The 25,264-nt window shown below is 40.7% G+C and overlaps 1 protein-coding gene across 1 annotated transcript; it reads right to left on the reverse strand.

Moving 5' to 3' along the window:
* Nucleotides 1-834: 834 nt before the first annotated feature.
* On the reverse strand, nucleotides 835-17,550 carry LOC139301154 (homer protein homolog 1-like). Its single transcript, XM_070924466.1, has 10 exons — nucleotides 17,503-17,550; nucleotides 7,657-7,813; nucleotides 5,573-5,704; nucleotides 5,370-5,462; nucleotides 4,610-4,663; nucleotides 3,377-3,519; nucleotides 2,131-2,290; nucleotides 1,923-2,033; nucleotides 1,747-1,827; nucleotides 835-1,023 (listed from the first exon to the last, which is right to left on the reverse strand). Exons 1-10 carry the CDS (start codon nucleotides 17,505-17,507, stop codon nucleotides 835-837), a joined length of 1,125 nt encoding a protein of 374 aa, XP_070780567.1. The 5' UTR covers nucleotides 17,508-17,550.
* Between the last annotated feature and the right edge of the window lie 7,714 nt (nucleotides 17,551-25,264).

The following is a 25,264-nucleotide window of genomic DNA, read 5'->3' on the forward strand; positions in this document are numbered from 1 at the left end:
TTCTTTTAAAAAAAGTGTATAGAAAGAAAGAATAAAATCCCGCCTCGCTCGTCGTCTAAACATCTCCGAGAGAGTAAAGTTACCTGAAAGTGAGAGTGGAAAGTGTTGTTTTACCCTCTGGTGCTCCCTTTTTTGTATTGCTCATATATTGTAGAAGAATATAAGACGTCGTCCTCGCCGGCCATTTTGTTTTGACGGTCTCTCTTGTCACCCTTCAAAAGTTCAAATAACAAAACTTTAAATGGACCTCAGAGCGCAGGAGAAGCCAAACTGAGTCCTTCTGTTCGTTTGGCTGACGATGACGTGAGGAAGAGGAAAAAAAAAAAAAAAGAAGGATCACCGGCGCCGGACGCACCAAAGCGAAGCTAAAAAAAATAAAAAGCGCACGTCGTCTTTAATTAACTAATTAATTAAAGTCTTGATGATTGAAGGAACTAAATTCAACGTCTCCTCAAACAGAATGACATTCAAGAGACGAAACAAAAACAGATTCATTCAGTTTTTAAACGAGAGTCAAGAATATTCCAGAGTGGAGCGGAGGGAAGGCATGGTCCAAGCAAAGCCTCGTGAACTTGGCTTGTTTGTAAACGTGTACCGTAGCAAAACGTGTGTGTGTGTGTGTGTGTGTGTGTGTACCGTTAAATGCATAAAGTTGTGTGTAAACATACTCTTTGACAAGTATCGTATACATGTGGAAAAAACGAAAGACGAGAATTCAAGTTGTTTGACGCGTCTGCGACGACATGCAGGTGGTTTCTCCTCTGAGCGCTGGCTATGGTGGCGGTGTTGGGGTCAGCGGTGGTTTTGGTGGTGGTGGTGGTGGTCCTGGTCTCTCTAGCTGCTCTCGATGAGTTTGGCCAGCGTGTCCCTCAGTTCGGTCAGCTCGAAGATCTTGCCGTCCAGCAGCTCCAGCAGGGAGCGCAGGCTCTTGCGGAAGGCTTCCCTCTCCTGCTGGTTGCTCTCCAGACGCTGCTCCAGGTCGCTCAGCTGGGCCTCCAGCGTCTGGTTCCTCGACTCCGAGTCCTGAAACAAATGGAAATAAATTAAAAAATCACTAGACTTTGGGGCATCAAACTAGTTTTAAACTGCGGCTCTCAAACTCTTCAAACATCTTGAAATGAAGATCACTGAAAGGACCGATTTAGCAGTTGAAATTACTTATTAATTTACTCCACACGTGTCAAAACCCAGCGCCTACATTACCCACAATGCAACTCCACAGCTGACAGTTCTGTCAGAGACTCGGGTGTGTTATGCTAGTAGCGGCTAACGTAGTCTGGAGCCTCTAACCTTAATAACCTAAATTAAGTACCGCTGAAACGATTAGTCGACGTCACGACGTTCCAGCTTCTCAAGCGTGGCGATTTGCTGCTTTTCCTTTAAATGATTTTAATATATTTGATTTAATTAATTGTTAATAATGCTGAGGTTTGGACTGTTTGTCACTTTGGGCTCTGGGTTCAGAATTGTTATAAACCAAACAATCGATCGATTAATGGAGAAAATAATCGGAAGATTAATAATCATTAGTTGATAGTTCAAAAATGAGCTCCACCTCAACCAACTACAACAGTAAAATCCTGCTTTGACATTAAACACGAGTACTTTTAATACTTTTAGTACGTTATCCTGATTCTACTTACATACTTTTAAGTAACATTTTTAATGCAGGACTTGTACAGGAGTATTTTTCCAGTGTGGTATTAGTACTTTTACACGAGTAAAGGATCTGAACACGTCACTCACCTGTAGTTTCTGTGTCAGGGACTCTTTCTGAGACTGGAACTCGTTGGCACTCTCCACCTCTGCTTTAAGTCTCTCTAACTCCTGCAGGTGATCACAGAGGGTGTAAATATTAAGATCAAATAAGACTGCGTACATGTAGTACTTCTCAGTACACAGACGAGCGGAACTCCTCGTACCTCCTCCTTGGACCTCAGAGCCGACTCCAGCTCTTCTATCGTTTGGTTGAGTTCAGTCTTTTGGGATTTGATCACCGTCGTTTGGCCGCTCACACACTCCAGCTCCGTCACCTGGAGCACAAACAGCCGCAAACCTTCAAAAACTTCATCACAACGTGGTAAAAAAACACGTCCAACAAATCAGGTCGTTGTATTTGTGAGCTGGTACCCGTTTGTGTAGCCTCTCCGCCTCCTCCTGATAGGCCGCCAGCTGCTGTTTCCACTGTTTCACGTTGGCCGTGGACTCGAGCAGAGCCGCTGTCAGCTTGGCGTTGTTCCCCTTCAGAGCCGCCAGCTCCGCCTCCCAGTGCTTATTGATGCTGGTTGAACTGGGATGTGACAAAGAGACAGTGGTGGAAGAAGTATTCACATCCAGTAGAAATACCATCATCTAAAGATACTTCAGTAACTATAGCCGTCAGGTCAATGTAATGAAGTAAAAAGTACAATGTTTGCTTCTGTATTGCAGTGGAATAGAAGTATAAAGTAGCAGTAAAAATATAGAAATACTCAAGATAAAGTAGAAGTATGTCAAAACTGTAATTAAGTATTGTACTTGAGTAAATGTAAATTTAAAGTAAGGAAGAATTTCTTTATGTACAATGAAGATTTACTGGTAAATAGAAGAATAGATACATTTTATATATATAAATATTTAAGTGTGCACATGTGTGAATACATGTATATGTTTAGGTGTTAATGTACGTATCTGTACATGCGCGTGTGCACGTGCATGAATATAGATTCAAATGTGTGAAATCATTTTCCCTTTTCTTTTCTAATTGATTATATAAACACACTATACTTTGATGTATTATTTATTGTTTACTATGACCCCTTTTATCCCTTAATTTAAGCTTAATTTATTAGAACTCTGTAAACTATCAGTATGAATCGATAAAAAGTATTAAAAACACTAAGTGGAAAAGTTATTGGTTTGTTTTTATCTCGTGTGGCTTCACCTCATCTGTACGTCACTTTGGACAAAAGCATCTCCCAAATGAATTCATGTAACTACGAGTTCACGTTGACCAACAACAAGCGAACCAGCAGAAAACCAGTTTTAGTAAACGGTCTTGATGTGAGTCCCTGAAACTTAAAACTGAACGAAAGGCTTCCTGAGGAGCCGCTGCCTCTCAGGCGTCAGATCTGTCGTTGTCGTCGTCTACCCATAATCCCCCTCACGCTCTGAGGCTGTTTACTGTAATGAATACTCACACTGCCCTGAACTGAAGGAAGTACTCACATCGTTAACTCAAGTACAAGTAGAAATAGAAAGAAAATAGAATGAAAGTAGTAATTAGAGGAAGACGATATTCGGTGATATTTGACACTTTGCTCCTTTTGTTTGTGTGTTAAATGATATTTGAGCAAGTCGTCGCTCTGACCTCAGGCGTCACCTGCCTCTGGTTTACCTGTGCGAGAGGGACAGTGCATTGTGGGAAAGCTCTGCTCTGGCTTCGGTGTGCTGAGGTGGGTCTGGTGTGACTCTCTCGTCGTCTGTACCGTTGATGCTCTCTGAGGTCAAAGATGACTGCAGGTCACCTGGGGCTGACTCCTGCATGGACAGAAACAGAAACATATCGTCAGAAAAGGTTTTTGTTTAAAGCAACAGCTCAACATTTCGGGGATAAAAGTTTATTTACTTTCATGCCGAGATAGGGCTAGCTTAGCTTAGCATAAAAACTGGAAACAGGGGGAAACAGCTAGCCTGACTCTCTCCAAAAAGGTAACAAAATCCACCTTCTGTACCAGCTCACTGATCAATACATGGTAATCGGTGAGCTTTCTGTTATCTTTGGACAGAGCCAGGCTAGCTGCTTCCAGTCTTTATGCTAAGCTAGGCTAACTGGCTGGAGCTACATATTTAATGTACAGATATGCGATCGATCTTCTCATTTTACTCTCAGCAAGAAGGCAAACAAGCGTATTTCCCAAAAGGCTGAACTATTCCTTTAAATTTGGATTATGAGACACAACAAATGTGTTTATGATTTCAATGCTCTCAAAAATTAACAGGATTTTCTGCTAAAATCTCTGAATTATGAGCCTTTTGATCATTACTCTGAAGTAAACACCAGACACAGGTGTTGTCTCTCTGTATCAATCCATTTATTTATTTCTTTTACGTCCTTGTGCCCGAGCTGCAGGGTTTTAACATTACAGTGCAGATTTAAAAGCTCTGGAGCTCAGAAACATTTCACATTTCAGTGATTTCAGAACTCTGACTCCATTTTTCTGAATACACCACGTCCCCTTTTAATTTATCCACATATAATCGTTGTCATTTGTGATTGGCAGCCGCTCAAACATCCCTAATTATAGCTGACTGTCACTTTTTGAGAGCACTGGAGGGTCGTCTGTGGGAGGTTTATGAGGGAGAGACGGGGTTCCTCTGGTTGTTAGTCTGACATTATGACGATAGGCGAGGTTGTTAAAGACTGATGACAGGGTTCTCCCGAAAAAGAAAGACTGGCTTATCAAACCAAAACAATGACAACAATGTCTGGGCAAAAATTGGTCAAATACATCATGTCGCTCACACTGTTTTTTTACTGAAGGGAGTTTGAATCATTAACTGGGGGAGAAAATGGGGGAAAAAAAGGGCCATCAGAGTCATGAAAATGATTCTTTCCACTTCTTTTTACCTTCTTTTTAACAGGTTTCTTGACTGACAACACATTCCTTTTTACAGCGCCACCCTGAGGAGGAATCATTCAGGGGAGAGCAGAGGAGGTAAAACAAGCCACCAGGTGTTAGCTTAGCGGCTAATAATAAAACATAAACGTGCTACATCAAGATTTGCCACGTGGTACATGATAACATCAATATATAATGAGCGGTGATTCATACAAGTTGGCTTTGGTGTCGCATGGGGCTTGTTAATGACATATTAACATTGAATTAACATGGATTCTGAATGGAAAACGTACTCCACTGTAAAACAAATTAAACCAGAAGTAAACCAGAGTTTATGAGGAGCTCAAGATGAAGAGTTTTTGTGCCTTAAACTGTGCAGAAAGTAACACGTGGAAAATCTCAAGAAGGAACCCTCCCTGTTAGCTCAGGCAGAATTAGCTATTAGCATCTAGGGATCTGGTCAGAGCCTTGGATTTTAATAAAGCAGGAAAACAGCAGGAATGTATGCTAACGGGGGTTCTTTGCTTTTAACTCCTGTTGCCTGATGATGTTTTGGGACACAAACACAGGTAATTTTTTACTACTTTGCAAAGCCTCGGTTAGCATTATCAACGCTACTAGCTGCCATTTCTGACTAGAAATCCATTTGTCATGTTAGCTGGCTTAGAGCTGACAGGTGCGGGGATGAGTGCCACGTACAAATTTACCCCTAAAAAGTACCGTGTACAAAGCGTGCACTGCTGGAAAGGTGGTGATAGTGTTCGTTACCTGAGAGGGAGTGCTGGTGAGCTCCATCTTCTCCTGAGACTTCTCCTTGGCTAACCGCGCCGCCTCCTTGAACTCAGCAAATTTCTCTGCAAACTAAAAACAACAGGAGCAAGTAATACTACAGAAACAACAACAACAACAAGTTCCCGTTTTTGAGAGAACATAAATCTTGTCTCTTGTGGGCCTGAGTCTGGTGTTCTCACCTTGGCCAGGTTGCTCTCAGACGAGAAGCCGAGGCCGTACACAGTGTTCGCCCGGCTGTCGGCCCACTGCCCAAACTTCTGCGATGTCTTGGTGAAGGTCATGTTGGGGGTGATGGTGCTGTTGATAATGGCCTGGAGGACAAAACACACGTGACTGAACGTTCAAGAGGTGAAAATATATATTGTTTGTTACAGTTATAGCTGTAAGTGGGAACGGCTGCCTTTGGATGCCTGATATCTACTGGGACTCTGTGATGTGAGTGCATGTGTGTGAGTGCGTGCGTGCGTGCGTGCGTGCGTGCGTGCGTGCGTGCGTGTGTGTGTGTGTGTGTGTGTGTGTCTTCTATGGACGTGGGTTTGTATTCCCACTGTTTGGTAAACAGGAAGCAGTCAATGAGGAGTTCTGGAGTGAGTCCAACTGACTGTAATGTTATTGATCAGTGTGGGAGGCCTGGCAGGCAGGGCTGAAAGAGAGAGGCGAGCACAGATGGTTAGGAGAAAAAAATTCAAATTTACTGTCATGAAGCCTTTAATATTCACTGTTTATTCTTGAGCAGTTCAAAAGAAATCTCAACTCAAGGTCCACTTTTCTGACGCTTTCGACCACATCACACAGTTCTCATCAGCAGATTTACTTTGCTTATTTGCCATGAAACTGTAGATGTTCAAGCTTCCCATGTTTGTGAGCACCTCCAGGACTTCTCATCCACTCTTGAGGAAACAGCAGCTGAAAGCGTGGTCGAAAGCTCCAGAACAAGCGAGTAAGTGGACCTTTAGTTGAGATTGATGGACAGCGAAACACTGCTTTTCAGCCTGGTGTTTATGTTAACATGTGAGTAGCTCAACTCTGTCAGTTATTACATATATAAACTGTCATAAAAAAGCTGACAGGAAATCACAATTCTGGACTAAATTTCCTCACAAATTAACAAAGTTATTGTGAAACAAAGCAAGTGGGGACTCCATGTGTGTCAGAGAAGACATGTTGTTGTTTACAAGAAGTTCGCAGTGAAGAGAGGGATTTGCAAATACCAAAATGGGGAGAAATAGGCTTCATAAAAAATTTAAAGTACAAAAAGCTTGAAAATGCAGTCGAAACTGTGGATCAACTGAAAACTGGCAAAAGTGTTAATGTGCAGTCATAAAGATAAAAAACGTGACTTTCATGACAGTAAGTCAGGTTGTAAATGTAATATTGTATAGAAGTCAACTCTGGGACCCAGAACTAGACGTAAACCTCCAAAAATAAATTCACATTTAGTTAAAAAACCCTTGTTTCTCATGGAGGTGTTTGAGTATTTACAGTAGTGTAGTACAGTGGGTACTGTGGGTCAGGACCACCACAAGATGAATTTGAGGTGTTGCGAGACAATTGACAGAAGAAAAACATATTTATGTTAAACAAATACATAATATATTTAAGGGAGGGTCTAGGGGTTCACAACTTTAAACTGGTTTAGAAAATCCACTGCCATCTTTTGTATTTCAAAACACATTTTAAAAAACTTTTTTTCTCACTTCTGGAATTTGGAGAGAAACCCAACCAGACAGATTTGTCTTTGTGTGACATCTGTCTCTGTTTGTTTACTTTTTCTTCAACTTATTGTTGTCTGAATAATAACGTCCTCCAGCACCAGCCCACCCAATCTCTGCTATTTCCAGCAGAACACAGCAAAACCTGCTGGTTCAACAACAGCAGGCTCTTACATAACTATGCTAACTCCACCCCTGCACCTCTCTCAAGACGAAAATAATCACTGCCACATAGATATGACAGGCCCGACCGCCCCTTCACCGCTTCAGCACAGAGAGGCCAGGCCGAGGCAAACAAGTCAGACAGGAGAAGTTCAAGCAAATTATTATTTTGGGGGTGATAATTTGTGTATTCATACAATATTTAAAAACAATGTTGTGATGATGTTATATGTTAGGAATGTATCTACAAATCCTAGTGGTTAGCAAGTGACATTTTACCACAAAAACAAATCTTAGTTCTGTCCGGAAAAGTTACGTTAAGGGGAAGAAACATCACGCAGACATAAATAAACAAACACTGCTCTGAATGCTTTATACACGACACACACCTTAGATCCATCCAGACTGATGATTCGATATACATTCCTGGTATTGTCGAAGAAGTAGGAGACTGTGACAGCATGTTTACTGGTGGGAACCCAATTCTTCTTGGTGCTTGGGTCGATCTGGAAGACGTGGGCCCGTGTACTGAAGATGGGCTGCTCTCTGTGCAGAGAAAGGAAAAAAACAGATGGAATAATCAGTATCTGGTGAAAGGCCTCAACTCTGAGGTTAAGCTATAATATGTGGTGTGTGTAACTGAACACGAAAAACAGGATTTGGTTTCACCAAAATAGATAAAACAGTTTATGTGTGTGTGACAAACACTTTAGCTTTGGTCACCACTGCTGCCACATCAAGGAGACATAGACTGATACTAAAAGACAAAAAAAACAAGACTTAGAGCCATGCTAACATGCTAACACAGTGCGGCTGTACTTGGACACAGTGGTGCTTTGAGCTAAATGCTAACGTTAGCAGATAATGTTTACCATGTTCATCACCTTAGTTCAGTGTGTTAGCATGCTAACATGCACTAATTAGCATTAAACACAAATGTCCATCTGTACTGAACAAATTAAAATTTTGACCTGATGATGGCGCTAACCTAGAATTCATCCTAAGGGGAACATGAATATCTGTACCAAGATATTTCACTAAAAAACAGAAATGTCATCCTCATGGTGGCGCTAGAGGAAACATTGGGAGATCACCTAAATTAGTGGGCTTCAACCTGAGAGGAACATGAATGTCATCCAATAGTTGTGGGGACCAAAATGGTGGACCGACATTGCCATTCCTAGCGCCACGCTGCTAGCATGGCTAAAAGACACGTGTGTGAAAAAAGCTCCACATCAAATATCAAACACTGTCCTGCCAAAGAAAGGAAGTGGAAGTATCGAGGAACGTGATGAATCAGTGGAAGGTGAGAGAAACAGCTTCCCAGCACATCCATAATTAACGGGTCTGCTGTGTTGCTGCACTACCAGTGACCGGACGAGGACGAAAAAAAAAAACACCCACAAGGCACTTCACACTCAGAACAAGTGTGTTTATGTACAAATGTACAAGTGTTACACACGTGTACACAAGTCTCCCTCTTCACATGTTGGCAAAGTGGCACACGAGGGCAGGCATCAAACATTTTAAATTCTCTTTATATTCGCAAAATCAAATATTAAAACGTGCTTCATAATATAGACTTTCAGCCAAAGCACAAATAAACCCGATCGCTTCATTACTTTGAGTTAATGAACCTCTGCAGTCATGATGAAGGGGCGATGAAGGCAGAGTCATTAAAAGTGATTTATGTTCAAAATAAAGCCTCATGGAAGCTTGATATAATAATGCCATACAAACAATCATAATGCTAAGACTTAGGCGACCTAAAGGCTATTTACTCTGCTAGAACAATGTGGCTTCACACTCATGTATTTTGGGGGTGACGGAAAATCAGTATCAGAAGAAGAAACAGGTTTATTGCCAAGTGGGTTTTCACATACAAGGAATTCGCTTTGGTATTGTGATGCAAAACATCCAATAAAACATGAGAAAAGAAAAAAAAAAGTACTGCAAAAGTCAAGAATCATAAATATAAAATAGAAATATGGAAATATCTCTGTTTTATAATGTAAAGATGGGAATGTATGGGTAGAGCTGAAAGTGATATTAGTGATAGTGATGTTCAGGAATTCTCAGGCAGTGGCTGGACATTGTTGAAGAGATATATACGATATGGAAAGACTCTGCTTTAAAACCCCCTCACAAAGTCACTACTAAAACTTTTGTATAAAGACTGAGATATTTCAAGTTGTATCAGTATGTTTAAAACCTCACTGACACTAAGTTTGAAGTTTCTTCTGTGTTAACAAAATTAGTGATGAAGCCTCATGAAGCTTTCTTTCTATTCCCTTCAAGACTGTGGCCACAGCATTACTACACCGCTCTGATTTTAATGGTTTTCGTCTCATATGTGTGAGACGAAAGAAAGGTCAAAGAAGCCTGCATGTTATTATTAAATCTGTTATTCTTTGGTTCAGAGGTGCTGCATTAAATATAGATGCTATTGTGAAACATGTTATTCAATTTCAATTCAATTCAATTCAATATCTTATATAATATATAATATATTGATATCGGGTGGAAATGCTCTTATGATATTGTCTTTCTATAGTGAATCATCACCATATTTCTCGATTATTCTCATCTCTTTTTATCCCACTTATGGACGTATCACATAGTTTAACTACAAAACTTTTAAAACTGTCAAACTACATGAAGCTCCGTCTGAAGCACCAGTGACGTTTGAAGCTTCGGACATCATCACGCAATATAATGTATGTTGAAAGACTCTGCGGCTTTTAATAATTACCACTGGAGTTGATGGGGGAAAACAGAAAAGAATAACAGTAAAAAGTTAAGGAAAAGAAACACTGAATGAGAAACTCAGAATATAACCTGGATGCAGGAGAGGAATGAGACGGAGAGAGCATCTTTCTTGAAACCTAATGCCTTGTGTGGGCAGTTAAGATTAAAATCAAGCAGGAATGATGCTTTTTTTTTTTTTTTTAAAGCAGCAAAAGAGAGGGCAGATATGCTAATTTGCTTCTACTTTTAATATAACAGAGCTGAACAATGCCGCAGAGCCCACACAGACATGGGCAACCATCATCGCCCTGTGAGTACAGCAACTGTACAGTTTCAGAGATGATGAGGGACCCAAGACGCTGTATGTTGGCGGCAAAGGTGTAAAAGTAAAGGCTCTACATGCCTCTCTTCAATGCTGCGCCAGCTCCAGAGCAACTTGCATGACAAAGCAGAGGTTAGACTCATTAAAAACACAGCAGGTCGATCAGCTGACAAGATCATGGGGGTTCAGGTCGATGCTGTGGAGAGAATTGGTACGGTTCCATATTTGTTTGGCAGCTGCAGCTGTGGAAACACTGCCAGTGTTTTGCTGTCACTCGTTTAATTTTGAACAGCACTTTCACCTGTCACAGAGGCAGCTCAAAGTGACATGTGCGAATGATTTAGCTGGAAGAAAGCAGCAGGATGTTATATTTGAGTGTGTGCAGGCCGGACCCGAGCAGCAGAACGAACACTGATGTAGAGACAGTGAAGTGAGGCAACAACGCCAAAAGGTGACCTGGAAGCACCTGTGCCAACATACAGAGATCAGCAGGCTCTGGGCGGCTTCCAAACATTGCTATGGATTTAAAGCTCCCAGGGTCTTGGATTAAAAGCAAAACAAGACATAACTGTCTGGGTGTACCTGATCTGAACGCTCATGGAAATCCACAAGAAACTAGAAACAGATCTGGACATGTACAGACTCTGTTTGGAACAGATTGTAAAAAATGTTTATTATGAAAATGGACAATTACATTTGTGTTACTACCTTAAAAACAAGAATATACACAGACTATGCTTCAACTTTCTCATCTAAATGCTCCTTTAAAAACTGAACAAATTGTAATCAAATTTCAATATATAACAATAACAAAGATTCTGCACATGTAAACACACATTTAAGCTAAATGGAATATATAATGTATGTAATGTAATGTATAATGTTTACCATGTTCAGCATCTTAATTTAGCATGTTAGCACGGTAATATTCGCTGATTAGCATGAAACACAAAGTACAGCTGAGGATGATGGGAATTAGTTTTGCAGGTATTTGATCATACACCAAAGTATTGGACACTTTGACCTGATGGTAGTCTAGACGAAAAGCCAGAGGACCACCAAAGTTATTATACTTCATTCCACAAACGTCAACCTCATGGTGGCGTAAGAGGAAAAGTCAGAGGATCAGTAAAGTCAGTAGGATTCGTCTTCTGAGGACCATGAAATGCCATTAAATTTCATGCAAATCCAACCAACAAATGTTGAGATACTTCAGTTTGGACCAAAGTGCCATCCCTAGAGCTGATAGCATTACTAAAAAAAGTCATGCAGATAGTGACGTCTATAAAAGGTCTTGGTTACCTTATCTGAAAAAAACATATCTGAAACAGCCATCAAAATGTAAAACAGGTATCTAAAATGCAAAGCATCTGCTGCACCGAGTCACGGATAACTGAGATCCTCTTTCAGGCACCTCTGTCACTCTGGACAACCGGACAAAAACAAACAGAGTGCTCTTGATCCTTAAATCGAGAGCTTCTGTAATGCAACATTTAGGCAGTCTATCAGCCACTAAAGTAAGACAAAAACATTTTATTTTAAATCTTAAATCTGTGTGTAGCTAGCCATACAATCTCCTGGTTGTATGAACAACAACAAAAAAGGACACACAGCCGCCCTTTCTCTTCAACATTAGTAACAAAAAACTGTCTCTTTATCTCGACACTGGGCTTATTTAATGTAAGATGTCTTGTCTGCCAGTCTTCCAGGAAAAGCAGATTTGATTGCTTGGCTGGGAGCTGCCGAGTGTCCCAGGTCTCCTCTGGGACACAGTGATTGTTCCCCTCTCCGGGAACCTCTCGTCATGTCTCGCTGCGTTAATTAAGTCAGCAGAGCGGCAGATGTTATTTAAGGATAGACACGGTTAATCAGAGAGGTGGTGGTGCTGGTGGTGGTAATGGGAGGGTGTGTGCACGGGATTCACACCAGCTCCAACAGGCTGGCGGCTCAACGGTGGAGAATATAGTATATGTATGTTAAATATGTAGTGTATTTATGTAGTACAGTAGAGTGGTGAGTAGATTGATACCAAGAAAGGAGATGAGGTGTCTGACACATAACTGTCTCTCTGTTGGACTGTTTCACATAAAATATTTATATTTTAATATATAATTATACTATACAAATACTATACTATCTATTAAGTTATTCTATAGTACTACATTTCAAATTGTATCATATTTTATATATATGTTAATTTGTTATACTGTTTTATTACATAGTGTACTACATCATATTTCTATTTTACAACACAGGTCGTGGGTACTGTGTGTATGTATACTGCTGAGTTTAATTGCTCTTGCATAGTTCCTGTTTTTATTTCCATTCTTAGTTTACATACTTTTCTCTATTTATCTCTTCTTATTTTACTTGCAGTGCACTAAATACATTTGCCTTTGCTGTGGAGGTTTCGTGTGATCATCATGAAGACATTGTACTTCCTCTGACATGATTTGCTTACAGATGTTATTTATCAGGACATGTTCGAGACAGGCTATTATGTAAAATAAGACAGGAGAGGCTGGTAAACTGCCCCGTCCCCTTAGTTACTGTTGCTATGCCAGGCAAGATTACAATGATAACAGTGGCAGACTTTTAATTCAAATTCAGAGTAATTCGTTTCTCATCTCTGCTGATTTTGCCGGCTATTATCAACCGTAGCTTGCTAAGTAATTAAGCTAACGTTAGCGTCGTCAATTGGTTGAATCGCTGACTTTCTAATGTTTCCAGCTGACTTGTGTTAAATCAAGCGTGCACATGATGACTACATACAAGATATTGTGCTAAAAGCCTGAGGCTAAAGCTGCAAGTTCCAGGCAAAAAGTTAGCATCCTCACCAGTTGATGATCCATGTAGAAGACATGGAAATAAAGTTTTTGTATTGCAGCGTAGACATAGTTAGTCCTAGCATTATAGTAGTAAAGTATGTTGAAGAAAACTCTTAAGATCAGAGTCTTGTTTCATTCTAACATAACCCTGTTTGGCTACTTAGCATACGAGGACAAGCAAGACGTTGTTCAATTGTGTTTTCCCTTTTAATGCTACAAGAGAAAAGGCTTTTAGGATGAGCACTAACTGGTGTGTTTGGAGAATGTAACGCTGTCTTGGATAACAAGTTTGGCTCAGGTTGCTGGAACTTAACTTCCCCAAATCCAAGAAAGAGCAGAACAGAGCTGCGTACGTTACTCCAAAAACTCTTGATAGCATCCAGGAAAAACAATTATCCAGAGATCGAGAGGTATTTGTCACATTTAAAGACTTCGGTAAATTGCACAGTAAACAGCACAGAATTGGAAATCAATTCACAGATATCCAACTGTTCTTTTCAGGAAACAAGAAACAGGAATTAAGATGCCCAGTTGTATGCAGAGCGGCACATACAGGATCCTGTTAGGTTGAAATTCAAAAAACAAATGATTTGATGAGTAAATGATATTTCCTATGTATGTAGAAGACACTGAAAAGGGAAAAAGAAGAAACTGAATTCAGCCAACTGCAAATGAACTTGGAAACTAAGTAATTCAATCTGGAAATTACTTTGTATTTTTTGATGGTTTTAGTAAAACAAAATACTGTTTTTGTATCATTTTAAATGGAGGCTAGACTAAATTAAGTCACTACTTTCATTTGACTGTTCATTTCTTCAAAACAATGTCAGAGTCTCAATTACACTGTCATTTTTAAGGGTGTTGAAGTGGGTGCACTGACTGAGTTTTAGCCAGTTATTTTATATTTCAGGGTGTCATTAGTCTGACAGCGTGGCCTAGATCAAAATCTGGCCCTGTGGTGTGCGTCTCTATGAGAGTGTGTGGCGATTGTTAGCCCATAATCCCTTTTCACAATGAAGCGTACTGTGGCATTCGAGTCTCAATGACAAGTGCTTTGACAGAGGAATCTGGCCGCAGATGTTATCAAATCAGCAATTCTCCACTTAACAACCAGCAGAAGACACACACAGACACCAGTGTTTGCGTACTGGGAAACAAAGACGTGCGCTGTCTGTGACTAAAAGGGTAATGTGTTCAGATTATCTTCTAACTATGTACAGTGTGTTCTTTATAAGGACATTGGGCCATTGATGCCACATTCATCCTCACACCAACTTGGATTCAGGGGATTTCTGGATATCGTTATTTGTGACAGTCAAATGTTCCCAATTTATTATGAAGTTTGTCCTCTGTCTGTCTTAGTATTTCTTTTTATAACCTTCCTGATTCATAGATTAAATTGTTTGGTGTATTAAACATCCAAAAATAGGGAAGAATGCCCACGACAATTTCCCAGAGCTCAAGGAGACGTCATGAAATGTCTTGTTTTGTCTGACCAACAGTCCAGCAGGCAAATATATTAAATTTATAATTTAATAAAACAAATAAAAGGAGTAAATCCTCACACTTGTTTAGGATGCTTCAGTCCCAATTTTCAATGACATATGTCACTTTGAAATTATGACGCTCTGAAAATTACAGCTGCAACTAACAATTATTTTCATTATCGCTTAATCGGTTCATTTTCTCGATTAAGTGATATATCATAAAAGTAAGAGAGTCCAAAATATAAACAATATTTAGTTTAGTATCATAAAAGACAAAGGAAACCAGCAAATATTCACATTTGAGAAGCTGGAACAAGTTAATTTTTGACATTTTTGTTTTAAAAAAATATTTAAATCAATTATCAAAATAGTTGCAGTTTAATCTTCTGTCAACTGACAAATCAATTCCCTCCTTATTTCATTTTATTCTCATTTCAGTGCCTTCCTATAAACTACTCTTCACACAATTAAAAGCCATATTAATTCATGTTACCATTATAAAATAGTAAACACTCATCGCTCATGCTGTATATGAAGGAATACACCAGGAACAAACAAAATAATCGAAAACTAAAACAAGAGAAAACTCCACTGTGTCAGAGCACGGACAGCTGCAGTCTGTGCTCGCTAGACGCAGGAAAAATAACCCTGCATTACTAACTTAGCTGCTGCGTCGTCATGGCAACAGCCATGTGACTCAGGGCCCGGTCATGAGCCGTGAACATCCTCCAAACTGTCCCTCTCCTTCCCACATGCTCCCTCGCCCAATCCGATCCCCGTGTCCCTGTCGGTTAACCCACTCGCAGAGGGAGGCGTCAGGGGCTTGGCAAGGCACAACCTCCAGTTTAAAAACACCCATATGCCGTTCACCACCGGGTTCAGAGCTTTCAGCAGCAGACAGAAAACACTGTGTTTATGTTCATGTGCAAAGATGATTTTGGCTGACACTTCCTCGCAGTTTCTCAGGACACAGCGATGCTCTGACAGCTGAAGCCCTGCGTCTTTTTCACTGGCTTCACATTGGGTGTAATAAGTAAAAACAAACAAAAAAAAAGTTACACTCTGTCCTCGTTTCTCTTTTCAAATCTCTTCTCCTTGACCTCCAGGGAAAATATAATAAAGGCCAAAAAGAGAAGTGAAAGAGAAACGGTAAGACGTTATGAAAAGACAAACATAGTGCTAAGAAAACCCAACTGACAACCGTGTGTCATATTTGAAATTAGGGCTGCAACTAACAATTTCTTCATTATCGATTTATCTGTTTTATTTTATCTTTTAATCTATTAGTCATTTGGTCCATAGAATGTCAGTTAAGTAAATTACCCAGCTATATTTAGTCCTGTCAGCAAGTAAAAGTAAAAAATAAATTGGTAGAAATTATCTGTCGCCTTATGCAGTCTAGTCATAACAGGTGTCAAAATAAGACTAAGTTATCGCATGTAATGTGCTCATAATAATATCTCCTACCTCGTCATATTTACATTCCTGTGACAGAAGTCAGTCACTGTTAGGGGTGGGGAAAAAAACAGCATAGTTTTGTGATATTTTGCAAAGCAATATTGTATAATTACATGGACGACAAATATCGATCTTACAAATTATTAATATTGCAAATGCATAGTTGTGCATGCGGCATGTATGACAATGTTGGTCAGTCTGTCTGCTTGACAATAAAAATGACTGAAGTGAGATGAACAGACTGAAATCTTATTAGATAAAACCAATTTGCAGTTGAAAAAAGGTAATAAAATCCTGAATGGTGGGCCTGAATCCCACCCCTAGTCACTGTGCTACCAAAACATGTATCTGAACTCTGACCTATCGGCCTCGCCAGTAAAGTGGAAAATATTGCCGGGACATTGTTTTATTCAGAAGTGCCAAGTTTCAGGAGGACAGCTTGTTTACAACCATCTATTATACAAGAACTGAAGCTCCAGTACTTGTTGGAACAGTGAAGTCTGACTTGCTAATTAAAGGGTAAGTGCACACACAGGACATGCTCTCTTTCTGTGTCTGAGGAATTGGATTGTTGACTGGATTATAACCATTGGCCTTGAGAATTACAGAGGATGTGCTTTGCATGAGGTGGTAAGCAGTTCACCCCCCCCTCCTGCCCCCCCCCCCCCCTCTCAACCACAATATGACAACAAACCAATCCCATGCTACATCATCTGCTTTCATCTGGAGTAAGAACTAGGTCGCTCTTGATCAGGAGAATCACCATACATCTGCAGGTTCAGCTACATGCATTACAAGAGCCAAGTGCAGGAGAGATCATTATTGTCTGGTGGGGATTTAAGTAGGTTTGCTTTCCATTTGGCAGCAAAATAAATACTCTTTTAATCCACATTTTCGAATGGAACAGACAGGAAAAAAAAAACAATAATGCACATCTTACTTTCATCCCTTTTAAAATCACATTGTACTAAAATATGCAACTGTCTGAGCTCTGATACTTGACCTGTCATCAGTTCAGAAACAGTAGCCTGCTTCATTACATCCTAATCTGTTGGCTTCAGTAATCTAAAAGGTCAGTGTATGGAGGCTGGGAGTGGATATAATGATGGACAGCTACTTCCATCAGCAGTGTATGGATTAGTGTTGTATCTCTGGGGCAGTTTGCAAGGGCCAAGCTTTCTTTTTTTTTTTTAGTATTTTAAAGTACTGCCAAGGTGATAAGAGATGACAGGAGTTCTTCATACAGTTAGCCATGGGGTTGTTAGCTAGCAGTGTTTGGCAGCTGAGACTTGTGGTACCCTGTTTCAAACCCACAAATAACAAAGTCAGTGATACCCTGGACATGTCGAGTGAGAGCTGGAGCTTGACATTTCAAGTTAACTAGCTACATACCCCATTTTTGCTGGATTTGGTGGCTTGAGTTGAGTAGAAAATGATCCTCCTCTCTGTGGTCTCTTGAGGGCGGTGTGAACAGGCTTGGAGGCTAGCTTCAGCTTTTGATCCGCTCTCTCTCTCTCGCTCTCTCCCCAACTAAAGCCGCTCTGGTTGTTGTGACTTGACGGCCGGCGGAGCCACGGTGCTGTGTTCAGTCCGACATGGCTTCGTGGTGTTGTTGCCATGCCCTTGAGTGCATTTTGGTGGGGGTGTTGGTTTCACCTAAGCAAGTCTGTGCATGCATGATGAGCGAGAACTGACAGCAACACGGGCGCTAGTAGTTGGTCGCTACCGTTAGCTAGCTTAAATAAAACTCCTCACTTAAACACAAGCGGGGGGGGGGATTATCGAGTTAAACTCGGGGCGAGACTGACAGGAGAAGCAGTGTCACTTTAAACCAAATTAAGCTTGGGATGTTGCCTGTTTAAATACAATGTGAAAAATGTCGAAAGACACAAACAAAAATGTAGTCTCACCGGTAAAATAATGTTAGCGCGCAGTCCCTAAATAAGCTAGCTTTATCCATCCGTTGCTAGCTTGCTGTGATTACTCCGTTGGCTGCTGCTGGCTGGTGTGTGAGAGAGGACAACACTGAAATATGAGCAGCGGTGGACTGACTGGTACTTTTAGAGAAATTTATCCTCAGCCGAAAAAAAAAACCCCCCCTCAACACTCAAACCCTCAATCTCAATAAGCCGACTGTTCATAAATCCCCAGTTTCAGTCGCTGGCTTTTTCTCGCCGTCCGATGTGCCATGAAATTCCTTCAACCAAGTGTTTTAATGCCGCAAATAAGACCTTTAACGCCGCTTGGTGATGGTGGACATCTTTCAAGAGAGAGCTTCATCTCTGCTGTTTTTGGAGCAAAGACAAAAAACACTTGGTGCATACTCCAGGCTTTGACATCCTCCTTCAAGACTACAACAGCGATGTTAACCCACAACAAAAAAAAAATGTACAGGCTAATAATGTATGTTCAGTCACTGCTAAACTTTGATTTCCTGTCTTACGGCTCACTTGTAATTTAGCCGAAGCGTTAAACCGGGATTCAAATCATGTCAAAATATGATGCTGATGCTCCGTCGGCCGGTTCATCCTCTCTCTCTCTCAGCCCGCATCTCATTCATTTGCTCGGCTCCATCCTCCGCGGCTGCTCTGTGGGGAGCATTAAACTGACGACGTCATCACGTCACCTTTGACGTAATTGGCAATAAAGTGTTTCCTCACATCCGGTGTGGCTGTATTAAAAGTTGTATATTTCGTAGTATAAGACACAGAAATATGGTAAAGACAGGAGTAGTGGTCTTTCTGTATTCAGATCCTTTACTTCAGTAAAAGTACTAATACTAATACACACTGTGAAAATACTCCACTACAAGTAAGAGTCTTGCTTTGAAAATTCTAAAGTATCAACAGTAAAAGTACTCATTCTGCAGTAAAATGATCACTTTCAGTGTTTTACTTTTAGGTATGATGTTTGTGCTGCATTAATGGATTAATGGGTAGTAATGGGCTGCAGATGTTTATGTGAGAACCACGTATCTCTAAAAAGTAAAGTTTTCACGAGTTCCAGGAAAAATAAATAGTTCATTTAGCTACATAAAAAAGGGTTAATATTCTAAATCACAGCAGCAAAAGGAGTAAGTTTATAACAACAGTGAACATACAGGTACACATTATATGCTTCTGATGATTGCCATCTTGTGGACAGTTATTGGTATAGCCAGTACTGAAGCATACAGATACTTTACTTATGTTAAAGCAGCAATCCAAGGAGTAAAAATACTATGTAAGTAAAAGCCCTGCATTCAAAATTGTACTTCAGTAAAAGTACAGCAAATAAGAGAAAAACACCATAATGAGCACTTTTACTTTTGATACTTTAAGTAAATTTCACTGATAATACTTTTATTTTGAATGCAGGACTTTTATTTATAGCGTAGTATTTCCACAGTGTGGTATTAGTACTTTGACTTCAGTTAAGAATCTGAATACTACAAATTTGCACTTAAGTACAGTGAAGTAGATGTACTACTGTATTCCATCACTGGTGAAAAAAAACCTTGTATTAGTAAATTATTGTAATTACTGTTATATATAATGTTATTTGTAGTAACACCAAGGTCCATTAAGAAGAAAGTGTTAAACATCAGTACACCTTCACCCTACAGTTGTCAAGTTTATGATTTACAGGAGACTAGTTCGCACATGAGGACAACTTTTGCCCAGATACAACCTGTTGACTAAAAGCAAAACCCTCCCCAACTCCTCCAGTCTTTCACTTCCCACGTAGTATCCCTGTCACACTGCCAGACAGACATTAACAGGTGCGAGGTTGACAGTGTGGATGAATAGTCAAGAAAAGCTGATTTTTTTTAAATACAACATGCTGAATTTTTGTAGCACATTAGCCCATAAATATGTTGTTTTTATGATTATCTGTGTTGTTTTCCTCAGCAGTTCACTGTTAGCTGTCAAAGCTTAATATGGGATTTGTTTGATCTCTTATCAGTTGTGCACAACTAAAAACCAAAGTCAACAACATCAATATCTGCCTTTGACAGACTTACAGAGAGACTCATGACATCGGATACAGGCCACCCACAAAACATATTTAGACCTGGCAAGTAAAATAAAGCAGAGGTATTTACTTCATGCATTTTTTCACAGTTCAAGTTCAACACAGGCTACAACTAATTAACCCAGACTAACCTATTCATTGTATCTGCCAAATGCAAGGGTTCAGCCCGTGTGAACAGATGACAAATGAACCTCCCTACATGTTGCAAATGCTTCACATGAAACACTGGAAGACCAGTTTTCTATTTCAAGATTACGCTGAGCATGAAAACTCAACTCCAGCACGCCTGCTTAGAATGTGATCAACAGAGCAGCGCTGAGTTGTGGCGAGAGGCTAGAAGCAAACTCATCAAGATATTACAACAATGGATTCTTTTGATTTGGCACGGTCAGATATGGACGCCGAGATGACGGCGTTGACACCTGAAGATGTTGCTGAACAAAACCTCGATGCCGGCGATGATGTGGAGAACCTTCGAAACAGGTACAAATCAGTAACTGTAACTCTTGATATTGTATTCTGGACGTATTCCTGCAGCTCAGAGTCAAAGTTTTCTGTGTGATGAAGTTTTTCCATTTTCAACAAATCCCACATAGCTCAGAGGCAACCGTTTATTTCACAGTAATAAATCGGATCCACATTTTCATATTTAATATTGACAGTATATCAGTGAGGGTAGACTAAATAACAGAAACACCTCAGTTCAGTCCAACAGCACCGCAAACAGCCTCCAAAATGACCATAAGGTTGACTCTACACCTCTCTTTCAACACAGACTGAACATTATGACTTTCATGACAGGAGGATTTACTGCAGGACTGTTGTGTTAGACTACATTAGTTTTAGCTAGGTGTACCTAATAAACTGGCAACTGAGTGTAAGTGTGTTAATGTGAGAGAAGAACAGGGTAAACGTAATCAGTGAAATACTGGTAAACTATCAGTTATTGTTTTTACATATATATTTTGTTTGACGCGGAAAACAAACTAAAAACAAAGCTATCTCAACATCTAAATAATCTAATGTCAGTATATTTTTCAATCCAGTTAATCTATCTTAAAATATAATTTAAAGTAATTTGAAGCTGTTATCCGATGCTACTCCCCTTTGGCAGACTTGACTTGCTTTGCTTGACCAGATTGTTACTCCTCATTGTTCTCAAACATATTTTCATGAGCACTTCGCTTCACATACGGATATAAAGAATTAAATTTAGCAAAAAGGCAACAAAGATTGATAATCACCATTACTCACCCAAATTCCCTCTGTAGCTTTCACTTATGTTTATACAATAGTGTGAAATATTACTGTAAATTGTCTTCTAATTACAAATTCTGTCAAAGTGAGAGTTTATTTGTTAAAGCCACATTTCAAAAGCTGCACAACTAGTGAGGCAATATTGAGAATCTAACTTCATATTAAACCATTGTTTCTTAATTTCTGTCAGAGTTCGGCTCTATGGTGACACTTAATGCAGCTTAATAATATTTTCTAATTGTTTCGGGGCCCTTTACACCACTACCGACACTGTTTGTTATGTTTTTGTCTGCTAATTTACGACAGCGGGGACTTTGTGTGAATTTTTATTTACACTTGGGTAACATTTTTGTGGATGAAACTTGCCCACAAACGGAGCAGAACAGGCAGCCTTATCTAGGAATTTGGGGGCATCAATTATGTTAATTATGTTAGCTTACTCATGAACAGGTGACATTCATCTGGCTGAAACGAGCAATTTAGGACAAGTTTGTGCAGTTAAGAGGGTTTGGTCAATGTGACTTGGAAAAGTTGTACAAGCAAAAACCTCACAGAAAAAAAGGGATAGAGGATAAGAATACAAAAATGTTCTTGCATGAAGCCAAAAGGTTAAATTTTAGAGCACATGAAAAACCATGGCTTAAATGAGCTTCTGAGGACTTTATTTCTCACTGCCATATTGTTTCTCTGTTACTGTGTCCTCAGTTTACGTGAGGCCGTCCACGATGACAGCGTCCGGCCCAAGATGCAGTGCCTGATGATGGACTCTTCCTTCTCCATGGTGACTATGCAAGGCGAGGACAGCGGGATCGCATGGGAGACGACCCCTAGTCGCTGCACCACGCCATGGGCATCCGAAGCTGGAAACCCCACTGTGGATCTCAGCCCTCTGGTTGCAGTTCGTCCTGCAACCCCTGGGTCTGTTCCAGCAGGAAAGATTATATTTGTCATGGATGAGGAGCTGATGTCAAGACGGAAGAAAACTAAAGAGAGGAGTCAGAAGAGTAAAGCAGACAGACAACGAGAAGTCCTTGTAGGAAGCTCTGAGAACATCTCAGGAAGGCCGGAGTTAGTAGGAGTCTCACAGCCAAATGTGAAAACCGAAGGGGAAGGAGGCGAAGAGGAACCCAATGATCCTCTGGTAGATAAAGAGCAACGGCTTTTCAGCTTAGTGTCTGAGGGCTCTGAAATCCTCAACATTGTTGTTCCTCCAAAATTGGCTACTGTGGATGAAGAGGAGAGCAAAGAAATGGTGGACAACCTTTCTTATCTGGAGGAGAGCCTTGTTCTTAAAGCCAGTGAAGATACCCATGATTACGAGCTGGGGTTCTCAACAGCAGGATCGGGTGCAGCAGGAGGTGACAAGGTCAAGCCCTCGCCTTCCATAGGTTCCATAAGTGTAATGGATCCACCAGGGGCTCCAGTGGCAAGACATACGGTCAGAGGAGCCGCTGGCGACGTGGACTACTTTGAGGCGTTCACCTTGGTTGATGCCCAGGCTCCAGGAAGTCCTGCTGTGATCGCACAGGGACAGGTGGAACAAGAGGCGGAGGATGCCACTGAGAGCCAGGAAGCAGAGAAACCTGTGCAGTCTAAAGACGACAAAACCATCACCACCAGAACAACAACTGTGGACAATGACAAGTCAGACACAATCAGTCTGGAGGAAATCACCAGCGAGCTTCTAGATGAAGTCTTCTACGGTAGCACAGACAACTACATGAAAAATCTAGACAGAGAGGGCGGAGTGGCTCAAGGTGCGCTTCTTCAAAGGCTCCCTTCAAAACCGAGTGGTTCGACTTTGTTTGGAAGCCAAGAGGACATTCTGACTCCCATCTTTCTACCAGATGGACCTCCCAAAATTATCGACCCCATTTTGCTGGAGGAGCCCAAAGCCATGGCTTTCCTTTACACGGACCTGTACGAGGAAGCTATCGGCAGTCGGAAAAAAGAAGAGGATACAGAAAGTTTGACCTCTGAGAAGTCCTTCCACAGCAGGCATTCAGACCGGGAGGCCAGGGGATATTTAGAGAAATATGTCCTCATAGATGAGACTCCTGCAGTGGAAGTGGAATTAACTGATACAGGAAAATGCCCAGAGGAAGGTCCTCGGGTATTGTCCCAAGATTTGTATGATTTTGGCGATTTGCTGTCTGAACCTGAAAAGGGTGAGATGCCAAATTCAGAGGAGGAAGTCACAGACTTCTTCAGGTCCAGTGCTAATTCTTCTCCATGTGATATAGAGCCGTTCACTCGATCACTTGAAGAGGATGAAACCCAGTCACCTACAAAGAGTAAAGACAAGACAAACAAAAATGTCTCCATCGAGGTAGAAAAAGTGGCTGTAGCTCCACTTAGCATCTCAAGCTTCGAGTTTCCCTCAGAGGAACCTGACTGGGGAAGTACAGATGATCATCCTGCAGCCCTGGACGAGAAAGATGTCAGTGTGCATACAGATCAGAATTTGTGGAAACAAGATTCGGAAATGCAAAATCCAGTTGCCCCTCCCAGGAGAAAGGCAACATCCTCTCCTAAATCATGTCTGGATCTAACACCTCTGACTCCAGTAGATGCTATTATACAGGAAAAAGAAGAGGCTTGTGGAAAGGAACAGAGGGAGGAGGAGAAAGAGACGGCATCACCAGTAGAGACTGCAGACGAGGAAGATGGAGAGGAAACAATGCAGCCCTCCTGCAATGTTGTTCTATCCGAGAACGTGTTGGCTGCAGTGGAATCCCCTCAAACTGAAAGTCTAAAAGATAACAACAAAATAACTGTTAGAAATGCAAAACCAGCTGCAGCTGAGGAGAAAGACACTAAAACAGTAGAAGAAAAGGAAACAAGTGAGACTGAAGCAGCTACAAAACAAACTGAACCACAAGAGGCAGATACTAAGTCATCAGAATTGGCTAAAACAGAGGTTTATCCAGAGAAAGATGGAGATAGTTCAACTGTACCAACTGAACCAGCTAAAGAGAAAGCACAGTGTATAATACTTTAACTGAGCTACAGTACAGAGCCTTGCTGATGTGTCCTTACTCAAAGTCTTAAAATCACAGTAGAATTAGCCTACAATCAACTGAGATAAATTCTTAAAACTTCATATATAAAGAGTGCAAAATATACATATATATATATATATTCAGTCTAGTTTTTATAATTTGTAACCATGTATACCTGGCTGTACTCGTACTGCATGCAAAAATCGAATCCAAATCTTGTCTGAAACACTTTCACATTGATCAAATATCCAGAGGAGGATATTTTCCTTTGTTTCTACAGGTCAATCAAGTCTCTCCGGTGCAGACAGGTGGCAATAGTACATGAATCATAGCGCGTTTGAAGGGAGAGGTTTGGGTCACGAGTGTGAATAAAAAGGTTTAGAGTGAGAGTGCATGTGTCGGTGTCTGTGTGATGTTAGGGTGGATCGTCAGCTATAAATAAGCCTCCCCGGCTGCTAACCTGACACCTCGTCTCAACGAGGAGTCTGTGTACCATGCACTTTCTTGTAAACAGTCAAAGAAATTGTGTAATATGTGCAATGAAAATGTGCATATCATTCATGCACTCACTTTTATTTTTGACAGATTACCTATACCTTATAATCCTTTGTTTAATTAAAACATTTTAACTGTGTGCACCTGTTCTTACATTTTCCACACCAAATATCAGGCTAAACACTGGATCATGACCGTGGAGAGATGCTCTTTAGCCAGTCAAAAAGGGAACAGGCAGTATTTAACCTGCACATGTGGTCATTAAAGCAGCTTTATGGCAAGCATTATTTGCAGATACTGCTGCCTTTAGGCCTGAATCCAGTGGTCAGATCTGGAGCTCAGCAGTGATCCCACGATGACCTTGAAAAGGAGACTGAAAAAACCCA

Source organism: Enoplosus armatus, chromosome 18, assembly GCF_043641665.1.
Source record: "Enoplosus armatus isolate fEnoArm2 chromosome 18, fEnoArm2.hap1, whole genome shotgun sequence".
NCBI lineage: Eukaryota > Metazoa > Chordata > Actinopteri > Centrarchiformes > Enoplosidae > Enoplosus > Enoplosus armatus.

Bases quoted from the DNA above. Each gene is read 5' to 3' on its own strand.
- LOC139301154 (XM_070924466.1), bottom strand. The intron at 5,463-5,572 runs GTGAGAACACCA...TGTTGTTTTTAG, and splicing joins CTGAGAGCAACCTGGCCAAG to TTTGCAGAGAAATTTGCTGA. The intron at 1,828-1,922 runs GTACGAGGAGTT...GATCACCTGCAG, and splicing joins CTCTGAGGTCCAAGGAGGAG to GAGTTAGAGAGACTTAAAGC.